The 23,408-nt window shown below is 33.5% G+C and overlaps 1 protein-coding gene across 1 annotated transcript in view; it reads left to right on the top strand.

Moving 5' to 3' along the window:
- The window catches only part of LOC150100619 (targeting protein for Xklp2 homolog), a 293,999-nt gene that overhangs the window by 107,566 nt on the left and 163,025 nt on the right, over positions 1-23,408 (top strand). The window contains exon 8 of the mRNA XM_090401739.1: positions 15,683-15,830. Within this exon, the coding sequence (XP_090257865.1) occupies positions 15,683-15,830 (148 nt within the window). The remainder of the gene's footprint in view (positions 1-15,682; positions 15,831-23,408) is intronic.

Here is a 23,408-nt window from a genome sequence, read left to right as displayed (position 1 = left end):
CATCTTATGCACTATTGTGAGGCACCAACTCATCTGGCCAGTATGGTGCTATAAGGCCAAATATTTCCCCATGAATGAGTGAATAAAATAGGAAAATTACATACTGGCTCGTCCGTCGCCCAGCATAAAAAGAGACGCATCCTGGACTTAGGCAGAGGTTTAGGTCGAAAAATGTGCTACAGTCTTTACTAACTACAATGAGTCCACCTACAGTGCACAATGATAGAAGGATATTAGTAGGAACATATAACTGCAGATCTCTACGGGATGATGATAGATTGGAAGAACTGATGAAGGAATTGGAACATATAAAATGACGTTGTGGGCCTTTCAGAGATAAGAAGGAAAGAAGAAACTCTCATGTGATTAAAAGATGGACATCTACTCTACCACTGAGAATGTGACAGAAACTCAACTGGTGGTGTAAGATTCCTAATAAATAAAACAATCAAGGACAGTGTCCTGTTTGTAAATAAAATAACATCAAGAATAGCCTGAACTAAGTCTCTTCATAAATAAAAGATACCAACTGAAAATTATACAAGTATATGCCCCAACTATGGACCATCCAGATGAAGAGATGGAAGATTTCTATGAAACATTAGAATCCACATTCAATAATTCTAAAGAATTCTACATAATTATAATCGGTGATTTTAATGCCAAAATTGGAAGCAGAGATGACCATCTGAACTCCATCAGTAAATTTGGATTTGGACAGAGGAATGAAAGAGGAGAAAGACTTACTGAATTTGCAGAAGAAAATAACCTCTTTATTATGAACAGCTTTTTCAAGAAGAAAATCAACCAAAAATGGACTTGGAGAAGCCCAAATGGACAAACTTACAATGAAATAGACTTCATCCTCTCCAACAGAAGATATATAATAAATAATACTGAAGTGCTTAATAGATTTAACACAGGAAGTGACCACAGACTAGTAAGGGCAAAAGTATGGATCAACAAAAAATGGGAACAGAATAAGCTCATAAGAAAAATGTCCAATTTAGTGAATCTACAAAACCTCTACCACAATAAAAGCTGTTATAGAGAATCACTCAAAAATGAACTAAAAAAGTTAAACACAGCTACTACCATCGATGATGCTAATGAAATATTAACAAAATCTATCTTGAATTGTGCACTAGAAATAGGAGGTGTAAAAAGGCACCAAGGAAAAACTAAGACAGGAAACCTTAGATTCTGATGAAGAAAATAAGATATATGAAAAGAGATTTCAATGATACCAATAAAATAGAATATACGGAAATTTGTAAAACTATACGTAAAAGGATGAAACATGAACTTAGATCATATAATACTAGGAAAATTAAAGAAACAATAGAAAACAATAGTAATATGAAGGTCCTAAGGCGAACGTTATCAGTTGGAACAAAGGAAATAGCTGCTGTAAGAGGAAAAAATGGCGAACTGATTAAAAATAGAGATGCAATAATCAAAAGAATTCAGGAATTTTATACTGAACTCTATGAAGACAAAGACCAGGACAATCCAAGAATCATCTATGGATTACTCGAGTGAGGAAGAACAATGCCCCTGAGATCTTACATGGTGAAGTGGAAATGGCCCTGCAGGAAATGAAGAATGGAAAGGCCCTAGGAGAAGATGGAATTATGGTAGACTTCTTAAAACTGGGAGGAAGCCCTGTCATCAAACAGTTGAGTAAACTCTTCAATAAATGCCTAAAACAGAGAAAAATTCCGAAAAATTGGAACAATTCACTTCTAATATTAATTTTTAAAAAGGGCAATAAGGAAGAAATTAAAAACTACAGACCTATAAGCCTACTCCCTACCATATATAAAGTTTTCACAAAAATTATAAATAATAGAATAAAATCTAAACTAGAGGGAATGCAATCCTGTGAAGAAGCTGGATTTAGGAAGAATTACAATACTTTGGACCATATTCACACATTAAGACAACTCATTGAAAAATCAATTGAATATAATAAACCTTTATGTCTGGCCTATATAGACTATGAAAAAGCATTTGATTCAGTTAAAACATCTGCAACACTAAAAGCACTTGAAACTCAGGTAACTGAGAAACCATATATTGAAACACTAAAACATATTTACAATAATGCAACTTCTGTAATTAAATTATATAAAAACAGTGAAAAGTTCCCAATACAAAAAGGCATCCGGCAAGGCGACACCATATCTCCCAAATTATTTACAGCTGCACTAGAGGAAGTCTTTAGAAGCCTTGATTGGGAAACAAAAGAAAGAAACATAAATGGAGAAAGACTGCAGCATCTGAAATTTGCAGATGATATTGTCCTGATAGCAGATAATCTTGAAGATCTGGAAGAAAGGCTAAATCAGCTAAATTAAGCCTCTGGAGAAATTGGATTAAAAATAAATAGAGGAAAAAACAAAAATAATGATGAATAAATATATAAACCATAGAACTATCAAAGTTGAAAACCATGAAATAGAACAAGTTACTTCATATGTATATTTGTGCCAATGTTATCCTTTGAGGAGTGCCAAAGAAAAGAGATTGAATGAAGAATTCACCTTGGATGGATGGTTTATGGGAAAATGAGAGACATATTCAGAAGTGACATCCTATGAGTCTAAAAAGGAAAGCTTTCGACCAGTGCATACTTCCTATCCTAACATGTGGAGGGGAAACATGGACTTTAACAGAAGCCCTAAACAAAAAGCTGAGAACAACACATCGCATGGAAAGAAGTATGCTAAAATAACATTAAGAGATAGGAAGACAGATATCTTGATAAGATCTCAAACAGGTGTCATGGATATTGTAAAATACATTAAACAGGCTAAGTGGAGATGGGCTGGCCATATTGCCAGATACAGTGATGGGAGATGGACTAGAAAAACAACAGAGTGGAGAGCAATGGATGGAGCAAGACAAAGAGGAACACCGAGAAGAAGGTGGAGAGATGAACTGGAACAAATTGCAGGAGTGAGATGGATTGGAGAAGCAGAAAACCGAGTGATCTGGAAAATCATGGGGGAAAACCTTTGTCCAGCAGTGCACAGAACCAGAAGATTGAAGAAGAAGACTGTCTTGTATACAGCTAATTTAGTATTTTGGCTAATTTCTCTCTTATTCCATATACATTTATTCAGTTGACTTCCTACTATACCAGCTTTGTTGATTCTGTTGTCTATTTCAATATTTAATTTACCATCTTTACTATAAATCGTGCCTAAGTAGCTGAAATGTTTGACTTGTTCTATAGGTTCTCCATTCACAGTGCAGTTGATATTTTCAACGTTTCTGCCTATTTTCATTGTCTTTGTCTTTTTAATGCTGACCTTCATACCATATCTATTACAACAGTTATTCAATTTAGTCAGGGAATCTTGCAGACTTTTAGCAGATTTATTTAGAAGTATAACATCATCCGCATAAAGCAAAGAGCTCACATTAACATCTCCAATTTTGATATGAGGTATAATACCACTTTCCTTCATAATGTGATCCATATAGATAATGTACATTCTTGTCTGACACCAGATTTAACATTAAACCACCTTCCTGTACTTTCTTCAATTCTAACTGCTGACTTACATCTCAAATACAGACTAAGTATCTCTTGATATAATGCCCCATTTATGCCATATAACTGTAGCGTTTCGAATAGCTTCTCTCTTGCCACCTTGTCATATGCCTTTTCCAGATCGACAAAACTTAAATACAGATCTTTGTTATATTCCCATGATTTCTCAACTATCTATCGCAAAGTGAAAATCTGATCCTGACAGCCTCTATTTGGCCTGAATCCGGCTTGTTCTTTGCCAAGCTTCTCTTCCACAATCCTTCTCAACCGTTTCTCAAGTACTTGCATATATCATACCAGGAACACTCGGTAGTGAAATACCTCTGTAATTCTCACATTCAGTTTTATTTCCCTTTTTATATATGGGTACTATGAGAGCTCTACTCTAATCATCTGGAATTTGTCCCTCTGTCCAGGTCTTCTGAACTATGCAGTGCATCCACTGTAAGGCTTTTATACTTCAATACTTGAGCATTCCTGGACGAATATCATCTACTCCTGCTGCCTTTACACATTTCAGGCTTTTGATGCCTTTTTTCTACTTCGAATATGGATGTGTGTTCCTGACTGCATGCCTGGTCAGTGGTTTTTACTGCTCTGTTGTCATCACTGCTCGTCTCATTTAGCAGTTTTTCAAAGTAATTACTCCATACTTCAAGGATATCTTTTTCTCCTGTTTTCATGTCGCCTTTATCATACCTAATTCCTTTTAAAATTTTTAAAATTTAGCGAGCTGGTTGTTAATGTTTTTAAGTCGGGTGAGCCGGTAATTAAAATTCTTTATGAAAGGATGAACGATAGTATATACTTTTTCTCGTAAATATTTTGAAATACACTTACATATATTAATTAAGAGGGAGAAAATGGGATTTAACATCTCCCTCTTAATTAACAAATTCGCCAGTAAAATAGCCTTTCGGCTTATTAACTTACACATATTATTATTATCATCAAAAATAAAAGCATAAAGGAGAATTCACAAAACACCAACTCAGTTTACGAACAGGAATTTGGAAACGATTTTATTTACTAAACAATGTCTGTATTCATTAAAACCAAACACGTTATCAAAACTCCCGTACTTGGCATCTAAATAAACAATAATGCCTTATTTTTCGGCGAATTTCCAAGAACTTGCAACATTTAGTTTAATGAATGTGATATGTTCAAAACTTAGCAACAGTTTAACGGTTGAACATATTTCTGATTTCATGAAGATTAATTTACTGGGCAAAGAATTAAAAGCATGGGACGCTACACTTTTTGTAAATTCATGGATAAATAAAAATCGCAGATATGAGGGTACGACAGAAAAAGGGGAAAAAGTTTAGTGAAAATAAAATTTCTGTTTGGAAATTATTATAAAAATTTTGGAAAATTTTTCAATAAAAATAAATATTGAATTATTGTAATTTTATCGTAATTGTAATTGAAAGGATTTGAAAACGTAATTTGCCGTCATAGTGTAATTTCTCGTGAATATTGCCCCTGTCTATAAGAGTCTCACAGATAAGTATGTGATAAAACCTAAAAACATGATGGCAAAATATTCTACGCTGGCTTGTCTCCCTTTTTCCCCACACTTTTTCCCCAGTCACATCAGCCCCGGTTTTATACTTTGCAGGGCTCTGTGCGAAATAGAATAGCGATGCCCCTCAAAGATAAAAAATAATTAGTTTAGGGCACTTGCTTTGCCAGTACGGGTCCCTCTGCCTCTGCACAGTTCACACTGGCCCTGGGTCAAATAAAGCAAGTCAGTTGTTAAAAATTTACCAACACACCACTTGATACTGCCATTGTTGCCATGTGTTCACTCCACTAATCTTTCTCAGAATTCTCATATCAGAGTCTCTGGTCTTTGATCAGCTGTTCTTATTTCTAATCCAACTCTCAGATCCATAAGTTGAAATTGGTTTGAATACTGGCTTGTATACTAATAAAAGCTAATTTAGTATTTTGACTAATTTCTTTCTTATTCCATCTAAATTTATTCAGCTGAGTTCTTACCATTGATTATACATTCATTGTATATAAAAGGAATATGAACTTAGAATTCTGTAGTTTACAAAGCCAAGTTGAATTTGATTCTCTAATTTACCATGACTATGTGATATATACTGACTGTGTGTGTGTGTATACACATACACTTTTTAAGGTGTTCTCCCCCTCCTTTGATACAGCAATCAATAGATCAGATAGCAATAAATTTATTGCTCTCTGATCTTTTGGATTACACAGTCCAACACAATTTTTGCTGACTTTCTCAAGTAAAGGAAGTCCTTTATAAATTGGCACGGCTATTTCATTGGAATGAGCAACTGGCCGAATTGCTGAGTCGAGATTTGGATACACAATTTTTTTCTTATTCTTCTTATTATAACCAGAAGTCTGAACTAAACAAAAATAGCAATCATCTACGTGATTTTTCGGTTTACGACAAATCATTGGAATGCCAAAAGCTAATTTTTGGCGTTTTCCCTTGTTTTTTACTAATTTGGGTGCACTGATTTCAAATATCAAACCCATTTTTCTCTATCACGTCAAATTTTTCCTCTATGGCATTTTCTTTTTGCTAATTTGTAAGTTTTTGATAGTTTTAAGGAGGCAGTACTATTTAGAGGATCCGATTTTTTAATATTATTTTCTGAAAGTAAAGTATGTACTTTTAAAAATCTGTTCCTAACTTTTTATCAAGAAATTCGAAAAATTCCCGAAGATATAGCCTATTATTCAAAGCGGTGCGTAGATCAGAATCAGAGTGCTCACCGCTCTCGCTTGTTAGTAAACGAATAAATGCGTAAGAACCTGCAACGGCACGTACTGGCGCTTTGAATGCGAGAGGCCGATAATTAGATACATAACTACTTAACAATATTCATTAAAAATTACAAGAATATTTATAAAAAAATAACAATTTTACTTACACATAAATTTCAGGGAATAAATTTTTTGTTTGTAGCAATTTCTGCTGTGTGTTCTGTTTTGGCAATCCCTTTGAATACTCCAACAGTAGTCGGCCATCATGTGAGAATCCCATCTTCCTTGGTACCAATCTTCCATAGTTTTAAAGTCTTGATGAAATCTTTCGCCTTGTTCATCGCTTACAGCACCTAAATTCTCGGGAAATCTATCAAGATGACTGTATAGGAAATGAAGCTTTATGCTCATGTTGCAACCTAGGTGCTGGAAATTTTCAAGCATTGTTTCCACTAGATCTTTGTAATTGCATGCTTTTTTGTTTCCAAGAAAATTATTCACAACCATCGTAAATGAAGTCCAGGCCTCTTTCTCAATTTCGTTCATAGAGTTGATGAAATTTGGGTCTCTCATTAAAGTTCTAATTTGCGGTCCATCAAATACACCGGCTTTAATTTTTTCATAACTAAGTCGTGGAAATTTTTCACATATGTATTGGAAACAGTCACCTTGTAAATCTAAAGCTTTAACATACTGCTTCATAAGACCTAGTTTGATGTGTAGAGGTGGAAAAATGATTTTTTCTCTGTTGATTAAAGATTGATTTATACCATTCTGTTCTCCAACATTTAAGGATATTCTAAGAGGCCAATGTTTCTGACTCCAGTGTTGGTTTCTAGCTCGACTATCCCAGAAGCATAGAAAACACGGAAACTTTGCATATCCTCTTTGAAAGCCAAGTAAAAAGTTCACCATTTTAAGATCCACACAGATGATCCAGTTATGGTCTGTATATTTTAATAACTTCAGAACCTTTTTAATGTCCTCATATGTTTCCTTTTAGTGGACGGAATAGCCAATAGGAATTGAGCCATATACATTCCCATTGTGTAGTAAGACACACTTGAGACTTCTGCTTGAACCACTCATTTGGATGATATTGTACAACACTCATTTCAGTTAGTAAACCTGACACATTGTTACAGTAAACAAATCCACACTCGTGTTTAAAATATTGTACAAGATTACTTTCCCTGCTATGATAAAAAGTTATCTTTGTATCTTGCTGCAGTGAGTTTTTTTCATTTAATCTCGAAGCTAACAATTCCGATGATTCCTTAGATAGGCCCAAATCTCTTACTAAGTCATTCAATCCTGCTTGAGTAAAACGTTGCGGTCCAGAACTAGAAATTAAATTTTCGTTGTCTAAATCAACATCCGGGTCTTGCTCCTCAAGAACATCTGGTATATCCCGATCATGCTCGTTCTCAAGTAAAGGAAGTCCTTTATAAATTGGCACGGCTATTTCATTGGAATGAGCAACTGGCCGAATTGCTGAGTCGAGATTTGAATACACAAAAATATTTTCTTATTCTTCTTATTATAACCAGAAGTCTGAACTAAACAAAAATAGCAATCATCTACGTGATTTTTCGGTTCACGCCAAATCATTGGAATGCCAAAAGCTAATTTTTGTCGTTTTCCCTTGCTCCACTGTCGTAAATTTTCTACACATGACTTACACACTTTATTTGGAGCCCATGAATTGTCCTGATCTGCAAGTTTTACGTCAAAGTATGCAAAGTGCACTTTCTTAACAAAATCAGTGATATTTGTCCTTTGACTGGGAACAGTAAAGCTGCCACAAATGTAGCAGAAGGAATCTACACTATTGACACATTTTCAAGTAGTAGACATGATGTATTTTCTTCACTGCCGACTAACATGCAATTAACAAGACAAAAAAAACCAGAGACTTTATTGAAACGTTATAAGCACTCATCATACTTTCACGATCGATTAATGATTGACTGATTTCAGTTGTTCTTTGTCCGCTATGACGCATATAGCATTCATTTTTTTTAGGCAGTTATCATTGCCTACTTTTCATCATCTAAATGTATTAGGTCGGTTTTCGGCCTCTCTCGCATTTATTCATTTACTAACAAGCGAGAGCGGTGAGCACTCCGATTCTGATCTGCGTACCACTTTGAATAATAGGCTATATCTTCGGGAATTTTTCGAATTTCTTGATAAAAAGTTAGGAACAGATTTTTAAAAGTACATACTTTCAGAAAATAATATTAAAAAATCGATTTTTTTGATCCTCTAAATAGTACTGCCTCCTTTAAAACTATCAAAAAGTTACAAATTAGCAAAAAGAAAATGCCATAGAGGAAAAACCTGACATGATAGAGAACAATGGGTTTGATATTTGAAATCAGTGCACCCAAATTAGTAAAAAACAAGTGTCAGATCATAATCAGCAGAAAAAAAATTTTTTTTTGTTGGCCAGTGTTATTTATTGGGTAGAAATAAATTTATCTAAAACAATTTTTTATACTTTTTTTAATCATAGGTGGGATATATATACCATTTAACTCTGAATTAAATAGGTAGAAATGACCAGATTTAGAACATCTGTTTACTTTTTACAAAATCTGTTTAATGTACCTTAATTACCTTTTTTGATCTGGATTAGTATTACAAAAATCTGTTTAGCAATTCTCAGTTTTATATAAAAGAGAGCGAGATTTTTTAGTGACCTTTACATTTTTCTTTATTATAAAAATGTTATTTCCCCTGATTGGCTTTTTAGTAGATAATTTTTTTGGCATTTGTTCAATTGATGTTTTAGATATTCTCTTATGTATTTGCTGGTCTGGTTGACTGAGTGGTTACAATTGCTCTCTCCAGCTAACAATCTGTGAGTTTGAATCCTACCATGGGCATAGATGGTGCAAGATGAACTTCATTGATTGGTATTGGTTCACTGCCCTGCTTATTGGAGACCTGACAATGACATGATTTGGAAAAATTTAATGTTTGATCTCTAGAGCAAGGTTTCAGGATTATGTAAAGTAAAAAGAAATAGGAAAATAAAAAAAAAAATCACTTACACTCCTAATGTACTATATATATATATAGTACATTAGTATTAAATATTTAAATATTTAATAATAAAATGAAAATAAAAAGCTATTAAATATTCAATATCTTTTTTTCGGTGAGAATCACATTAAAAAAAAACAACTCACTCCCTTCTAAGCCTATTACAATAATTGTAGCCACTGCAGACTGGTCAAACTAAGTTTGGCTCTTATCATTCCTTAAAAATGAAGTGTAATGAATGATTGAAGTCTAAAAATTGCAATGTAATGTTACAATGGATTTAATACTATAAGTTAATTAACTTGGTGTGTGTGTGTGTGTGTGTGTGTGTACGTGTGTGTGTGTGTGTGTGTGTGTACGTGTGTGTGTGTGTGTGTGTGTGTACGCACATGCACAGGAAGGTGGTATATTTTACCTTGCACCAAACCCTCATAAAGATATATCATTGTTAAATTCCTAATATGCACATTCATTAAATGTACAGCTTGTCTTCCAACAGATTTCCTCCGAATTAGTTTATTTATCAGGACTTCAGTATTGTCAGATTTTATGTATGTCTTCTAAATTAAAACGTTATCAATCCACTGAGATCTTAGTCTTTCAAGTGGCCATACCACATGAGATTAGCTCTTCTAACAGGAAACTGTTCATTCCTAATATCCTTATTTTTCATGTGATACTGCCATTGATGCCACCTGCTCACTCCACTTATCTTTCTCAGAACTCTCATATCTCCAGTCTTTGATCAAGCATTTTATTTCTAATCCAGCTCTGAGATCCATGAGTTAAAATTGGTTTGAACATGGTCTTGTATACAGCTAATTTAGTGTTTTGATTAATCTCTCTCTTATTCTATATAAATTTATCCAGTCGCCTTCCTACCATACCAGCTTTGCTAATTCTGCTGTATCTTTCCAAATTTAATTTTCCATTTTCACTAAAAATCAGCCTAAGTAGCTGAAATGTTTTACTTTTTTTTATAGGTTCACCATTCAGGATGCAGTTGGTGTTTTCAGTGTTTCTGCCTATTTTCATTGTCTTTGTCTTTCTAATGCTGGTTTTCATACCAAATTTATTATAGCAGTTATTCAATTTGGTCAGGGAATCCTGCAGACTTATCCTGGATTTATTTTGGAGTATAATATCTGCATAAAGTAAAGAACTGAGATTAACATCTCTGATTTTGATATCAGGTTTAATACTGCTTTCCTTAATAATGTGATCCATGTAAGTGATGAATAACAGCGGAGATAATGTATACTTCATTTTTGCACACCTGACTTAACATCAAACCATCTTGCTGTACCTTCTTGAATTCTAAGTGCTGATTTACAACTCGAATAGAGACTATGTATTGCTCGATATAATGTGCCATTTACACTGTATAACTAGAGTGTTTTGAACAGCTTTCCTCTTAGCACCTTGTCATATGCCTTTTCCAGATCTATGAAACTTAAAAACAGATCTTGTTATATTCCTATGATTTCTCAACTGTTTGTCTTAAAGTGAAAATCTGATCCTGACAACCTCTATTTGGCCTGAACCCAGCTTGTTCTTCTCCAAGCTTCTCCTCCACAATTTTTCTTAGCTATTTCTCAAGAATACTTGCATAAATTTTACCAGGAACACTCATTAGAGAAATTCCTCTGTTATTCTCGCAATCAGCTTTATTTCCTTTTTTTACAGATTGCTACTATGAGGGCACTACTCCAATCATATGGGATTTGCTCTTCTGAATTATGCAGTGTAGCCACTATAAGACTTTCACAGTGGCTGCACTCTAAAAGTAGCCACTGTAAAACTTTTACCTCCATATTTCAGCATTTCTTGTTGAATATCATCTATTCCAACTGCCTTCCCACATTTCAAGTTTGTGATTACTTTTTCTACTTCAAGTACAGATAATATTCCAGATGGCATTCCTGCTGACTCTTTTCTACCACCATGCTGTCACTGCTTGTTTCATTTAGCAATCTTTCAAAGTAATTACTCCATAGATCAAGAATAGCTTTATCCTCAGTTTTCATGTCTTTTCTCTATATTGCTTAAAAGCACATGCTAATACTTGTCAGGAATTTTCTATATGCTTTCTTCTTTTCCTTGACTGCCTCTTTAACTTCCTGAGTGCATCATAGAGTTCTAATTTTTCTATCCTTGCAGATTACCTCACCACATGCCTCTCTTGCTGAATAAATCAAAGCTTTTTTTAGGGTTTGCCACTATATCTCCAAGGTTTGGTTTTTGTTTTCATACTCTTTCTTGAATAATGTTTGTGTATTTCAGTCTACAGTTCTCATCTGATAGTTGTTTAACTTTGACTCATTTAAAAACTTTCTGACATTCCCCCCTTTTCCAATATGAAGTTCAGTGTTATCTTGCCCAACACTAAATGGTGATCACGTCCTATTTCAAATCCTCTGTATACTCTTGTGTTCTCAGCCAGTGGGAAAACATTACTGTTGACAATAACATAGTCAATGAGACTTTTCTTATTCCTTGCATCTTCTCTCCATGTAAATTAGTGCACATTTTTATGTTGGAACATTGAGTTAGTAATAACCAGTCCATGTCCTGAGCAGTAATCCAACAGGTATTTGCCATTATTATTAGCTTTGCTCTTTTCTCCAAATTTTTCCTAAAACATTCTTATGTCTGCTAATAATTTCCTGCTCTGCTATTTAGATCTCTAACAAGGACCAACTTTTCCTTTTTCATTGTCAGTTGCCTCCTCTAATGCTGCAAAAATTAATCAACTTCTTCCTTAGTAGAATCTTCTGTGGGGTCATAAGCACAAATAACTTTCATTGTCCAGTTCCCCATTTGATATTAGCCCACATAACTCTATTTGATATTGCCTGCCATTCAAGAAGATTATCCTCATATTTAGTGTTGAATACTATAGCTATTCCTTCCTTTCCCTGATTGTTAATCATCATCATCATCATCCCTATCAAGGATTTAGGCCTAGAGTGACTTCTGGACTCAGAAGTCATCATTGAATCTCTTAAGAAGACATCCTGGTTTTCTTTTTCCTAATGGTTTGTAATTTAAGGCTTGCTTTGGTAATCTTTCTGTTTTCATTCTTTCAACTTGTTCCATTCATTTTTTTTTTTTTCTTTTACTGACTCATGGTTTAATTCTTTTATAATTTCTTCATTTCTTTTGTGATCAAATAGAGTATACTTTGCAGTTCTTGTCGTAAACTTCATTTCAGCTGTTATTAATCTTTGTTTGTCTTGTTTTGATTGTCCAGATTTCTCTTCCACACAATAGGACTGGTAGGGCTAATGCATTGTATACTTTTAGTCTGGTTTGTTTTTGTACTAGGTTTGGTTTAAATATAGACTTAGTTACACCTGTTATTTTTTAAATATTTTGCAATTTTTAGGTTTATATCTTTAATTTTCATATGTAATCATACATCCTAGGTAGTTAAATGAATTCACCTGTTCTAAAATCTTGTTATCTATTACTATTTTAGTTATGACTGGATCTTGTCCTTTAAATACCATCGTTTTTGATTTTTCTGTTGATATTATCATACCATAATCTTTGACTATCTCATTTAAATTTAAAATACCTTTCTGTAAATTATCTTAAGAATTTGTAATTATTATTTGGTCTTTGGCAAAAAAGAGAATGTTTAAGTTCACAGCAGGAGAAAGTTTAATACCTTGATGGGAATTTTTATTCCATTTTATTATAATTTCATTTAGATAAATATTAAAAAGAGTTGCTGAAAGGGGACATCCCTGTTGGACTCCTTGGTTTATCTCTCTCGTATATAATAGCTCATGATTTAATCTTATTTGTATTTGATTATTTTCATATATACTTATGATAGCTTTTAGGATATTATTTGGTATTTGTCTTTCTTTTAATATGTTAAATAAAATGCTTCTTTTAACTTTGTCAAATGCTTTTTCAAAGTCAATTCTCTATTATTAATTTTAGGCAGAAGGCCGGGTCTATACATGATCGTCCTTTTCTAAATCCATTCTGTACTTCTAAAATAAAGTTTTCAGAATATTTTATTAGTTTGTTATTTAAAATTCTGCTATATATTTTGTAACAGGAATTTAGTATACTTATACCTCTATAGTTTTTAGGGTAATCTCTACTACCTTTTTTAAAGATAAGGATCACAATTGCTTTTTTCCATTCTTTTGGGGGTTACTAGTTGAATAGATTTTATTTAAAAATAATAGGAGTCTTTCTTTGAACCTTGTTCCTGCATATTTATATAATTCTGAACCTAACTTATCTTCTCCAGCTGATTTTCTGTTTCTTGTTTCTTTCAGGCTGATTTCTAATTCTTCTTTAGTTATTTCCTTCTCATTTTCATTAAATGTTTGCCAGTTATCTTTTTTAAAATATTTATCTGTCCACAAATCTGTATAGAAATTTAGAAATTCTTCTAATTTCAATTTGGTGTTTAATTTTATGTTTTCTTTAGTATCTGTACTTAAGTGTTTCAAAAAAATGTGATTCTCTGTCTTTTTCTGACTTCTCTTTTAGGTATGGCTCTTATTCTTTTATATTCTGTTTCATCTTCTAATCTTTTACTGCTTATGATACCATTTATGATAGGCTTCTTTTTTCATTTTGATTATTTCTTTGATTGTATCATTCCATATCTTCAGTTTTTTTTTTTTTTTCTTTTACTGAATTTTTGTGATCTTTCCTAAGCTTTCATTTGCTGCTGTATTTAGTGTCATTTTTATACTAAGCCATTCTATTTCTTCATTTTTTTAATCTAAATATTAATTAATTCTTTGTTTATATAGCCATTGTATATTTGTGTCATTTGATAATCTAGTTTTATAAACAAATGTTTTAAATTTTCTTTCTGTTCTTGTTATTTGTAGCCATTTAGGTGGTAATCTTAATTTCATTTTAATGAGGAAGTGGTCACTACTTATTTCATATCCTCTGTGAACTCTAACATCTAAAGAGAACTTTGTCTTTTCATTTAAGATAAAATAATCTAATATTGATTTCTATCCTCTTGATGCCCAAGTATATTTATGTATGCCTTTATGTTTATAGAAAGAATTCATTATTTTAAGGTTATTATAAGCTACAAAGTTGATCATTTTTTACCATTCCTGATTAGAATATGTTCTCCATATATTTCTATATTATTATTAATTTTCGTGTTTCCAATTCTTGCATTTATGTCTCCTGCTAATATTACATAATGATTTTTATTTATTTTATTATATATATATTTTGTTAAATGATTATAAAATTCAATATTATCCTTTTCTCTTCCTTCTTCTGGAGCATATAAACCAATTATTGTTAAATGACTTATATCTATTTTTATTCTAGCTTCTATTATTCTTTCATTCCATAATTTATAATGTTTTAACTGTTTTGAAAAGGTGTTATGAATCCCAATCATAATATCTGCTTGTGCTCTTTGGTTTCTGTCAACTCCACTATATATTACATTAAAATTTTCAGTTCTCATAGTTCCTTTTAATTTCTTTTTTGTTTCAGTGACTACTGCTATTTGAAAATTTCTTTCATTTAATATTTGGTCTAATTCTATTTCTTTATATGCTATTCTTCTTACATTCCAGTTTGCTATATGTATTACATCCTTTTCCCTGATTGTTATTTCCTGAATATAACATCTTGTATTCGTTGCCTAGAAGGATCTCAACAGTTTTTTTGTTCTTTTTTTTTTTTTTGCTACCACTATTATATCAGTCTGGTTCTTCTTGAATTCTTCTGCTAGTTTCATTTCTTTTCCATTGATGCTTCTTATGTTGATGGTGCCAATCTTGATCTCTGCTGATGCTGATTTGGGTTTGATTCTAGTGCCTGACTTTTTGCTGTTTGTCCTGGTTCCCTGATGAAAACAATGGGAGCCTTGTTTAATTGTCGATGTCCCAGGTGGCTTGAAATTCCATCATGCATGCTGTACCTCATTTTCGGTTTTAGTCGAAGCCAATAAGAATACAATTTGGTTTGCTAAATCCCAAATTGCCAGCTCCTCCTTGTTCATTTGGTACCCAGGTAGATATCCAATTGGGTGCACCACAAGAAGGTGAGGATTGGACATCAGGTCAGAAGCCCTGGTTGGTTCTCCGCATTCCCTGAAAGGTCAGGGAATGCGGAGAGGATCAGGTTTCCTCCTAGTTATCCAGCCTTGAAAATTAGATGTATTTCATGTTAAAATGTGATATTAATTTTCAGTTGTTTTTTTTTACTTATGTTTATTGTCATAAATTTATATGTAAAAACAAAATTTTTTAAAATTAACATTTTCCTTTTATTTATTTTTTATTTTTTCAATATTAGAAAATAGTTTGGAAACTATAAAATGTACTATTCCTTCAAAACGAACTGAACCACATACACCTATACTTAGAGCTATTAAAAGGCACAGACCAGTTAATTTTCTTAGTCGAGCACAACAGGAAGAAATGGAAGTAGACGAAATGAAAAGGTTGGTTAATTTTTGTTATTAATCCTTTTGTTTGCAAAGTAGAGAAACCATGATATTCTATCACTTAGTCTATATGTTCTGTACCTTATCACTATACTTCTTATATATACTTCTTATATGACTATAAGAAGTATCACTTTCTAAGAACACAGCATTTCTCGTTTGCACTGATTATTCATATTACAGGTGTTTGGATTTTTTTAACAGTGTCATTTCTGTGATGTTTCATGTCAAAGTTAAACACTCGAGAACTTCTCTAAAAATAAATCTGTTTTTTTTTTTTTTGTTGTTTTGTTTTTAATGACGTTGATGTTTCATTCTGCTGAGTATCCTTGAAAGCTTTTGTGGGTACTTCTAGAGACACTATTTGTGTATTCACTGTGCTACCAACCCAAGTAAAAACAAATATAGACTATTTATGGATTAATAGTATTTTATGTAAGTCTATATAAAACTGCTATCCAAAAATATGTTCATTTATTTGCAGATTTCTGGGTGTTTAATTACTTCAGAAGGTTTGAGTAACCTGCAATAAATTTCATTTCTGTTGCCAGTTTATTATTTAGAATTCATTAATAGATACTCCATATACTGTTTTTATTTTTAATAGAAAAATAAAAACCTTATCTCAAATTTTTTTTTTTTTTTTTTTTTTTTTGTTATCCTTCCTTTCTTAGACATGAGCAAACTATATCAATTAACTGGCATTCTTCATACCATTGTTCCATTTTCTGCAGCTTTTAAGTGAAGGTAAAGGATGAATTATAATGTGTGAGCTGTTGTTATGCCTCATATGGTCTTCATGCTCAGTGCTGTTATATATTCGCCATTTGTTATATTGTTGTTATTTCATTATATTTTATCTTATCTATGGTTCTTTAGTCTTTCTACCAATTGTTCTGCTGTTCCTATTACAGCCACTAATATACAATGCTTAGTCTTAATTAGAGCCGATTTCTATCAGACACCGTGCTTTCTAATGGATCACGTGTACTATTCTTGCAGACAAAGAGAATGCTCCAGGTGAGAACCAAATTCTACTATTGTTGTAGATCTGGAGTTTGCTCCTTTTCAGAATCAAGAAAAATTTATTTGTTAATACAGCTGCGCCATCTTGATTCCTATACAAGAAGGATATTCCTATCAGAGAATTCACACGCAGATAATCACGCGACCTTAGAATCTATTATTTGTTTATACCCTATTAGTTTATTCCTTAATCAGCAGTCATAACCAAATTTTCTTCTCCCCTCCCTGCACTTGAATTTACACAGGTTCTAGTTTTAGCAAGCAGTACATTGGCGTGAGAAATCAGGCAAGTTTCTTAGGTATAGTAAACAAAATCATTTATTTTACACTAAAGTATTGTTCACAGAGATCAAAATTTAGCTTCAGACATATAATAACTTGTTCATAAAAGGATATCTCAGACAATATACCTAATTATAACTAAGTAGTCACTTAATATATTTCCAACAGATCAATTAATCTAATTCTTGTTAACTTATCACAGTTATATAAATGAACAATCCTTCAACTTCCCAGATTAGACTACAATATACCAAAATTCTATTATGGGCATAACTTAGTAACAACGAACTTCTGGAAATACAACATCTAGCTACAAAGTAAAACACTATAGTCCAGACAGTCATAAAAAGATCCTATCACATGCACGGTTAGCACTTTCACTTGCTCTAGTCCTGCTCTCCTCTCAGTACAAAAGACAATAAAAGTTTCTACTTTACCGACCACATGGGCATAACATCAATCTTTGCTGATTCCTTTCAGTTAGGTTCCTAGGTCTGCTATCTATAATTTCCTCCGACTTCTTACCACCTTTGATTACGATCACGAATCACCGTTATTCCTATAACTTTAACGACACCGCTTCGACAGATAGGCACTCGGCATAAGGCTGCGGTCTCCAATGGCTGCATGGCTGTGCTGTTGCTACGCTTGAAGCAGATCGCTACCTGACTTTGTAGCCATCATTGACCTTCCTTCTAGTCGTCGCCACGAACTGCTTCCATCGGAACCCACTTTTGAGGGAGAGAGACACCATGAAGAACAAAGGACTAAGAGAGTGCTATATTCGCTGGCAAATCCTTAATATACCCTACTTCACTCTCCCAACTACGACACTTAACTCTTTTTCTTTTTTTATTTGCACACTCCCCTACGCTTCTCCCTGAAATGCACCCCATCACGTGTCTTGGACTTCGCATTGCGATGCCCTGGGGTTATGTTGAAAAGCCGATTAGGCTAAAGTGGACTTGGCTTAAATTTTCTCCTTCTAAAGTAACTTTCACTAAGATCTTTTAGACTCTCGTATATTACTTCTAAGACAGTTTACAATTTATCACTTACAAAATTCCATTAATAAAATATTGATACATTAAAGTTTTCACTTACGCCTATGTACAAGCATTTCTTTTTTATAGTTTTTAGATCCTAGTAAAATCCTGAATGAAATGCTCAATAAGTTGAACCTTTCATTCCAGATTTAACAGTGCCAAAAGATTGTAATTTTGGATTTATTTGATAGTTTCTTTTTTCCCGACTTTACAATCTCCTCACATAATTACTTATGCCACGAATTGTCAATTCAATTTTTCTTTGAAATGGTTGATATACAAGAGGAGTGAGTAATAAACTGCAAACTCTCATTTTCATTTTGCATTTTTATTATTATTATTTTTTTTTTATTCTTTTCACGCAGTTGGTCTATGTGCAGTGGTATCAGTAGTAAGTTGTTGGACAAAGGAATGGTAATTTAAATATATAACTTTCAACTTGAAAGTTATATATTTAAAGCAGTGTTAAAGCAACACAAAAACACAGTTTGCCTGTATTGCATTGATGGTAACAGTCAGTTACAGAATAAGGGAGGGGTGATTTATCTTTAAAATTATATATTTAAAGCAGCATCCATTTTTTTTTATTATGGAGTTTATTTTTTTAAATTCCTCCAACTAGATACAGGCATCTATTTTCACTCACTTTTGTGATAACTAGGATAGGCAGTCCTGCGATTTCCCCAATTCTTGCTTTTGGCTGTGCATCTGTTTATTGGTTATCAACAGTAAGATCATTTTGGTAGTCAATTATACATTTTTTTTGCTCATCTTAAAGTGAAGTTAACATTGCTTATGTAGGACATTTATTTATGACCTCAAGTTGTAATGCATGATCATCACAAGCATCATCATCATCAAATTCCTGCCATGTATCCTCAAGGGGTGTACAGGATATGAGATAGTACTACATGAAAAATTTACCTCATTACTAACTTCCTATCTTTTTTTCTATCTTCCTATCTTTTACAATTTTCCTCCAAATCAGTCTGTTACTTGTCAAGACTCCAACATTATCAGATCTTATATTTCTATCGTCTAAGGCACTTTGTACCGTATCAATCCACCTATATCTTGGTCTTCCTCTGGGTCGTTTTCCTGCCAACCTGGCAGAGAACACTTGTTTTGCTAATCTTTCCTCTCCCATTCTCTTTAAGTGACCATACCACCTGAGATTAGCTCTGCTAACACATTCCTGGATGCTGACAATGTCAAGTTCTTTCCTAATATCCTCGTTTTTAATATGATATTGCCATTGATGCCATCTGTTCACGCCTCTAATCTTTCTCAGGACTCTCATATCTGCGGTCTCTAGTCTTTGGTCAAGCGTTTTACTTCTGACCCAGCTCTCAGATCCATAAGTTAAAACTGGTTTGAACACTGTCTTGTATAAGCTAACTTAGTGTTCCGACTAATTTCTTTCTTATTCCATATGAATTTATTCAGTTGACTTCCCACCATACCAGATTTGCTGATTCTGTTGTCTATTTCTATATTTAATTTACCATCTTCAGTAAAAATCGTTCCTAAGTAGCTGAAATGTTTTACTTGTTCCACAGGTTCTCCATTCACAACACAGTTGACATTTTCAATGATTCTGCCTATTTTCATTGTCTTTGTCTTTTTATTGCTGACCTTCATACCATATCTATTACAACAGCTATTCAATTTAGTCAGAGAATCTTGCAGACTTGTAGCAGATCTATTTAGAAGTATAACATCATCCGCATAAAGCAAAGAGCTGACATTAACATCTCCAATTTTGATATCAGGTTTAATACCACATACCTTCATAATGTGATCCATATAGATAATGAATAACAGATAATGAATAATGTACATCCTTGTCTCACACCAGATTTAACATTAAGCCATCTTCCTGTACTTCCTTCAATTCTGACTGCTGACTTACAACTCAAATAAAGACTAAGTATTGCTTGATATAATGCCCCATTGACACCATATAACTGCAGCGTATTGAATAGCTTCTCTCTTGGCACCTTGTCATATGCCTTTTCCAAATCAACAAAACTTAATTACAGATCTTTGTTATATTCCCATGCTTTCTCGACTATTTGTCGTAAAATGAAGATCTGATCCTGACAGCCTCTATTTGGCCTGAATCCAGCTTGTTCTTAACCAAGCTTTTCTTCCACAATTCTTCTCTACCATTTCTGAAGTATACTTGCATAGATCTTGCCAGGAACACTCAGTAGGGAAACTCAGTTTTATTTCCCTTTTTATATATGGGTAGTATGAGAGCTCTACTCCAATCATTGGGAATTCGTCCTTCTGACCAGGCTTTGTGAACTATGCAGTGCAGCCACTGTAAGACTCTTATACCACCATACTTCAGCATTTCTGGTTGAATATCATCTACTCCTGCTGCCTTTCCACATTTCAAGCCTTTGATGGCTTTTTCTACTTCAAGTATGGATATGTATTCCTGACTGTATGCTTGGTCAGTGTTTTTTATCACTGACCAGGCATGTCAAGTACAAGCTTCACAATCATCACAAGCACTTTCCTAATTTTCATAGTTTTCCTAATGTTCACAGATTGGATAAAGTTTCTGATTTTCTGGCCAAGCAGTTTGGTTACTCTGTTTTGGATTGAATTGTGATAAAGCACTGTAAAAAAATAGGTCAAGAATAAATTATGTAAATTTCATTTTTTAATTGTTTTCATCCTCCTCCATCACTTTATCCCTTATACAAAATTTGTAACATTTTAAAATACTAATAATGCAGCCTAATCAAATAAAATTTGATGTCAGCCATTATTTTGTTTTGAAAAATAAAAATAAATAAATAATTATTTCCAAAATACAAAATAGTTTGCAAAAACCAAATAGACTTTTTCAGTCATCTCTAAATCTTTGAAATATCTCATGTACATCACTCTGATATACCATATCCATCCTGATTTTTATTATTATTATTATTATTACTTGACACCTCCAGGGAGTCCAAAGACTCGTCGAGGGAGGGCACCTACTCTACAACTCTGTCTCCACCAACGGCATCTACCGCCACTAATATTTTCACAGACAATCACAAACATCCATGATAGGATTCGAATTGGCTAATCCATACCAGCTTTGTTTATACAGCTGAAATTTTCTATGCACCTGCCTATTTTCATAGTTTTGGTCTTTTTATTGCTGATTTGACCTCAGATCAATGTGCGTGCCTCTCTGGAGCCACTTATCCATAGCCAACGTACCCACAAGGTGGGGGGGGGATGTTCAGGTTACTATGGCATCACTACATGATTAAATTTACATTATTATTAATCTCCTATCAACAATTATCCTCCAAATCAATCTATTTCTTGTGAACATTTTAATGTTGTCATATCTAACATTTCATGCTGCTAAGGCTCCTCTAACTGAGTCAGTCCACATATATCTTGGTCTTCTTCTTCTGGGTTTCTTTCCTGCCATCTTGGCATCAAATACTGTTTTGCTAACCTTTTTTTACCCATTCTATTTAAGTGGCCATACCACCTTAGATTAGCTTTATGACACATTCTTGAATGCTAATAATGTCAGGTTGCTTTCTAATATCTTCATTTTTATTATGATTCTGCCATTAATGTCACCAGTTCACTCCCCTAATTTTTCTGAGAACCATTGTATCTGTGGTCTCTGGTCTTTGATCAAGTGCTTTATTTTTAACCCAACTCTCATATCCCTAACTTAAAGCTGGTTTAAACACTGTCTTGTGTACTGCTAGTTTGGTGTTTTGGCTAATTTCTCTCTCATTCCATATAAATCTATTCAGCTGGCTACCCATCATACTAGCTTTGCTTATACTGCTGAAATTTTCTAGTGCATCCTTGTCTTACCCCTGATTTTACATGAAATCATCTTCCTGTATTTTAAATTAAAGATACCAAGAAATTATATACTTGATTTAATCCTTTATCAAAGTGTAATCAAAGAAAGTTTGTGCCTGAAGTATTTTCAGGACTGGGACAGCTCATGGTAAAGGCGGTTGACTTCACATCACTTGCCTTAGTATCCCATAATGCAAAGCACATCTCCTTGCGGACATGTATAATGCTATGCATTATGGGAAGGGTCATTACTCAGACTGGTTTCAACCTTTATTGAGTTCTCATCAGTGGGAACTATATGGAGACTATATAGTGTATTACTCAGGAAATGAGATAAGTCGTAAAAATGGAGTATCTTCCTTACTCAGGAAAAAGATGGCTAGGCATGTATTAGGTTATAATCCAGTGAGTGGACATCCAATGAATATGACCATCATTCAGGTTTATGCACCCACTACAGAGGCACTAGAAGAAGACATTGAAGAATTTTATGGCAAGTTACAAGAAGTGATAGATGCAACACCTAAGCGAGATTTATGGATACTTATTGGAGATTGGAATGCAAAAGTGAGAGAGACTGAGGAACAAGGAATAACAGGTTCTTTTTCAAGTGGAACAGACCATGAGTTATTAGTGGCTACGATACAAAATAAATTATGGAAACTGAAAACAACACAAATGTCTATCAGATATGATCTTGGAAACATAGCAGCTGAATACAATATTAATATACAGAACAGATTCAACACACTCAATTTGTGTGAAAGAGAACCAGATGAACTATGGGAAGAGATTAAAGATATAATTAAAACAGAAGCAAAAAAGAATATTCCAACAGTTTGTAAGAAGAAGAAGAAGAAGTTTAAATGGCTGTCAGAAGATGCCATCAAAACTGCTCAGGAAAGGAGGAAAATGAAGGCTACAGGAAATTTGCAGGAAGTATGGCATTTGAATGCAGTTTCAACAACAAGCCAGAAGAGACAAGGAAAAATACTTTAACCAGGAATGCCAACAAATAGAAGACCAAAACAAGAAAGGAAAAACAAGAGATCTTTTCAAAAAGATCAGAGAACTAAGAGGGAAGTTTAGTGCTAAGGTGACAATATTGAAAAGTAAACACAAAGGATATCTGATATCTTACAGAAGCTGCAGACATCAAAGAAAGATGGAAAGAATATACAGAAGCCCTTTACAGAAAGGACTCCAAAATTACTGAGAAATTTGAAGAGCAGGATTATACACAACAGCCAGTACCACTGGAGAGTGAAGTGAGGTGGGCACTGCAACAGCTATCTAGTAAGAAAGCATCAGGAGGAGATGGAATACCTATTGAGCTGCTCAAAGCCCCGGGAGAAGAGGCAGTTAAAATTTTAACAGCTCT

Source organism: Typopeltis vanoorti, chromosome 12, assembly GCF_054136105.1.
Source record: "Typopeltis vanoorti isolate ZY-2024b chromosome 12, IOZ_Tvanoo_1.0, whole genome shotgun sequence".
Taxonomy (NCBI): domain Eukaryota; kingdom Metazoa; phylum Arthropoda; class Arachnida; order Uropygi; family Thelyphonidae; genus Typopeltis; species Typopeltis vanoorti.
This window is presented reverse-complemented; position numbering and strand designations above follow the sequence as displayed.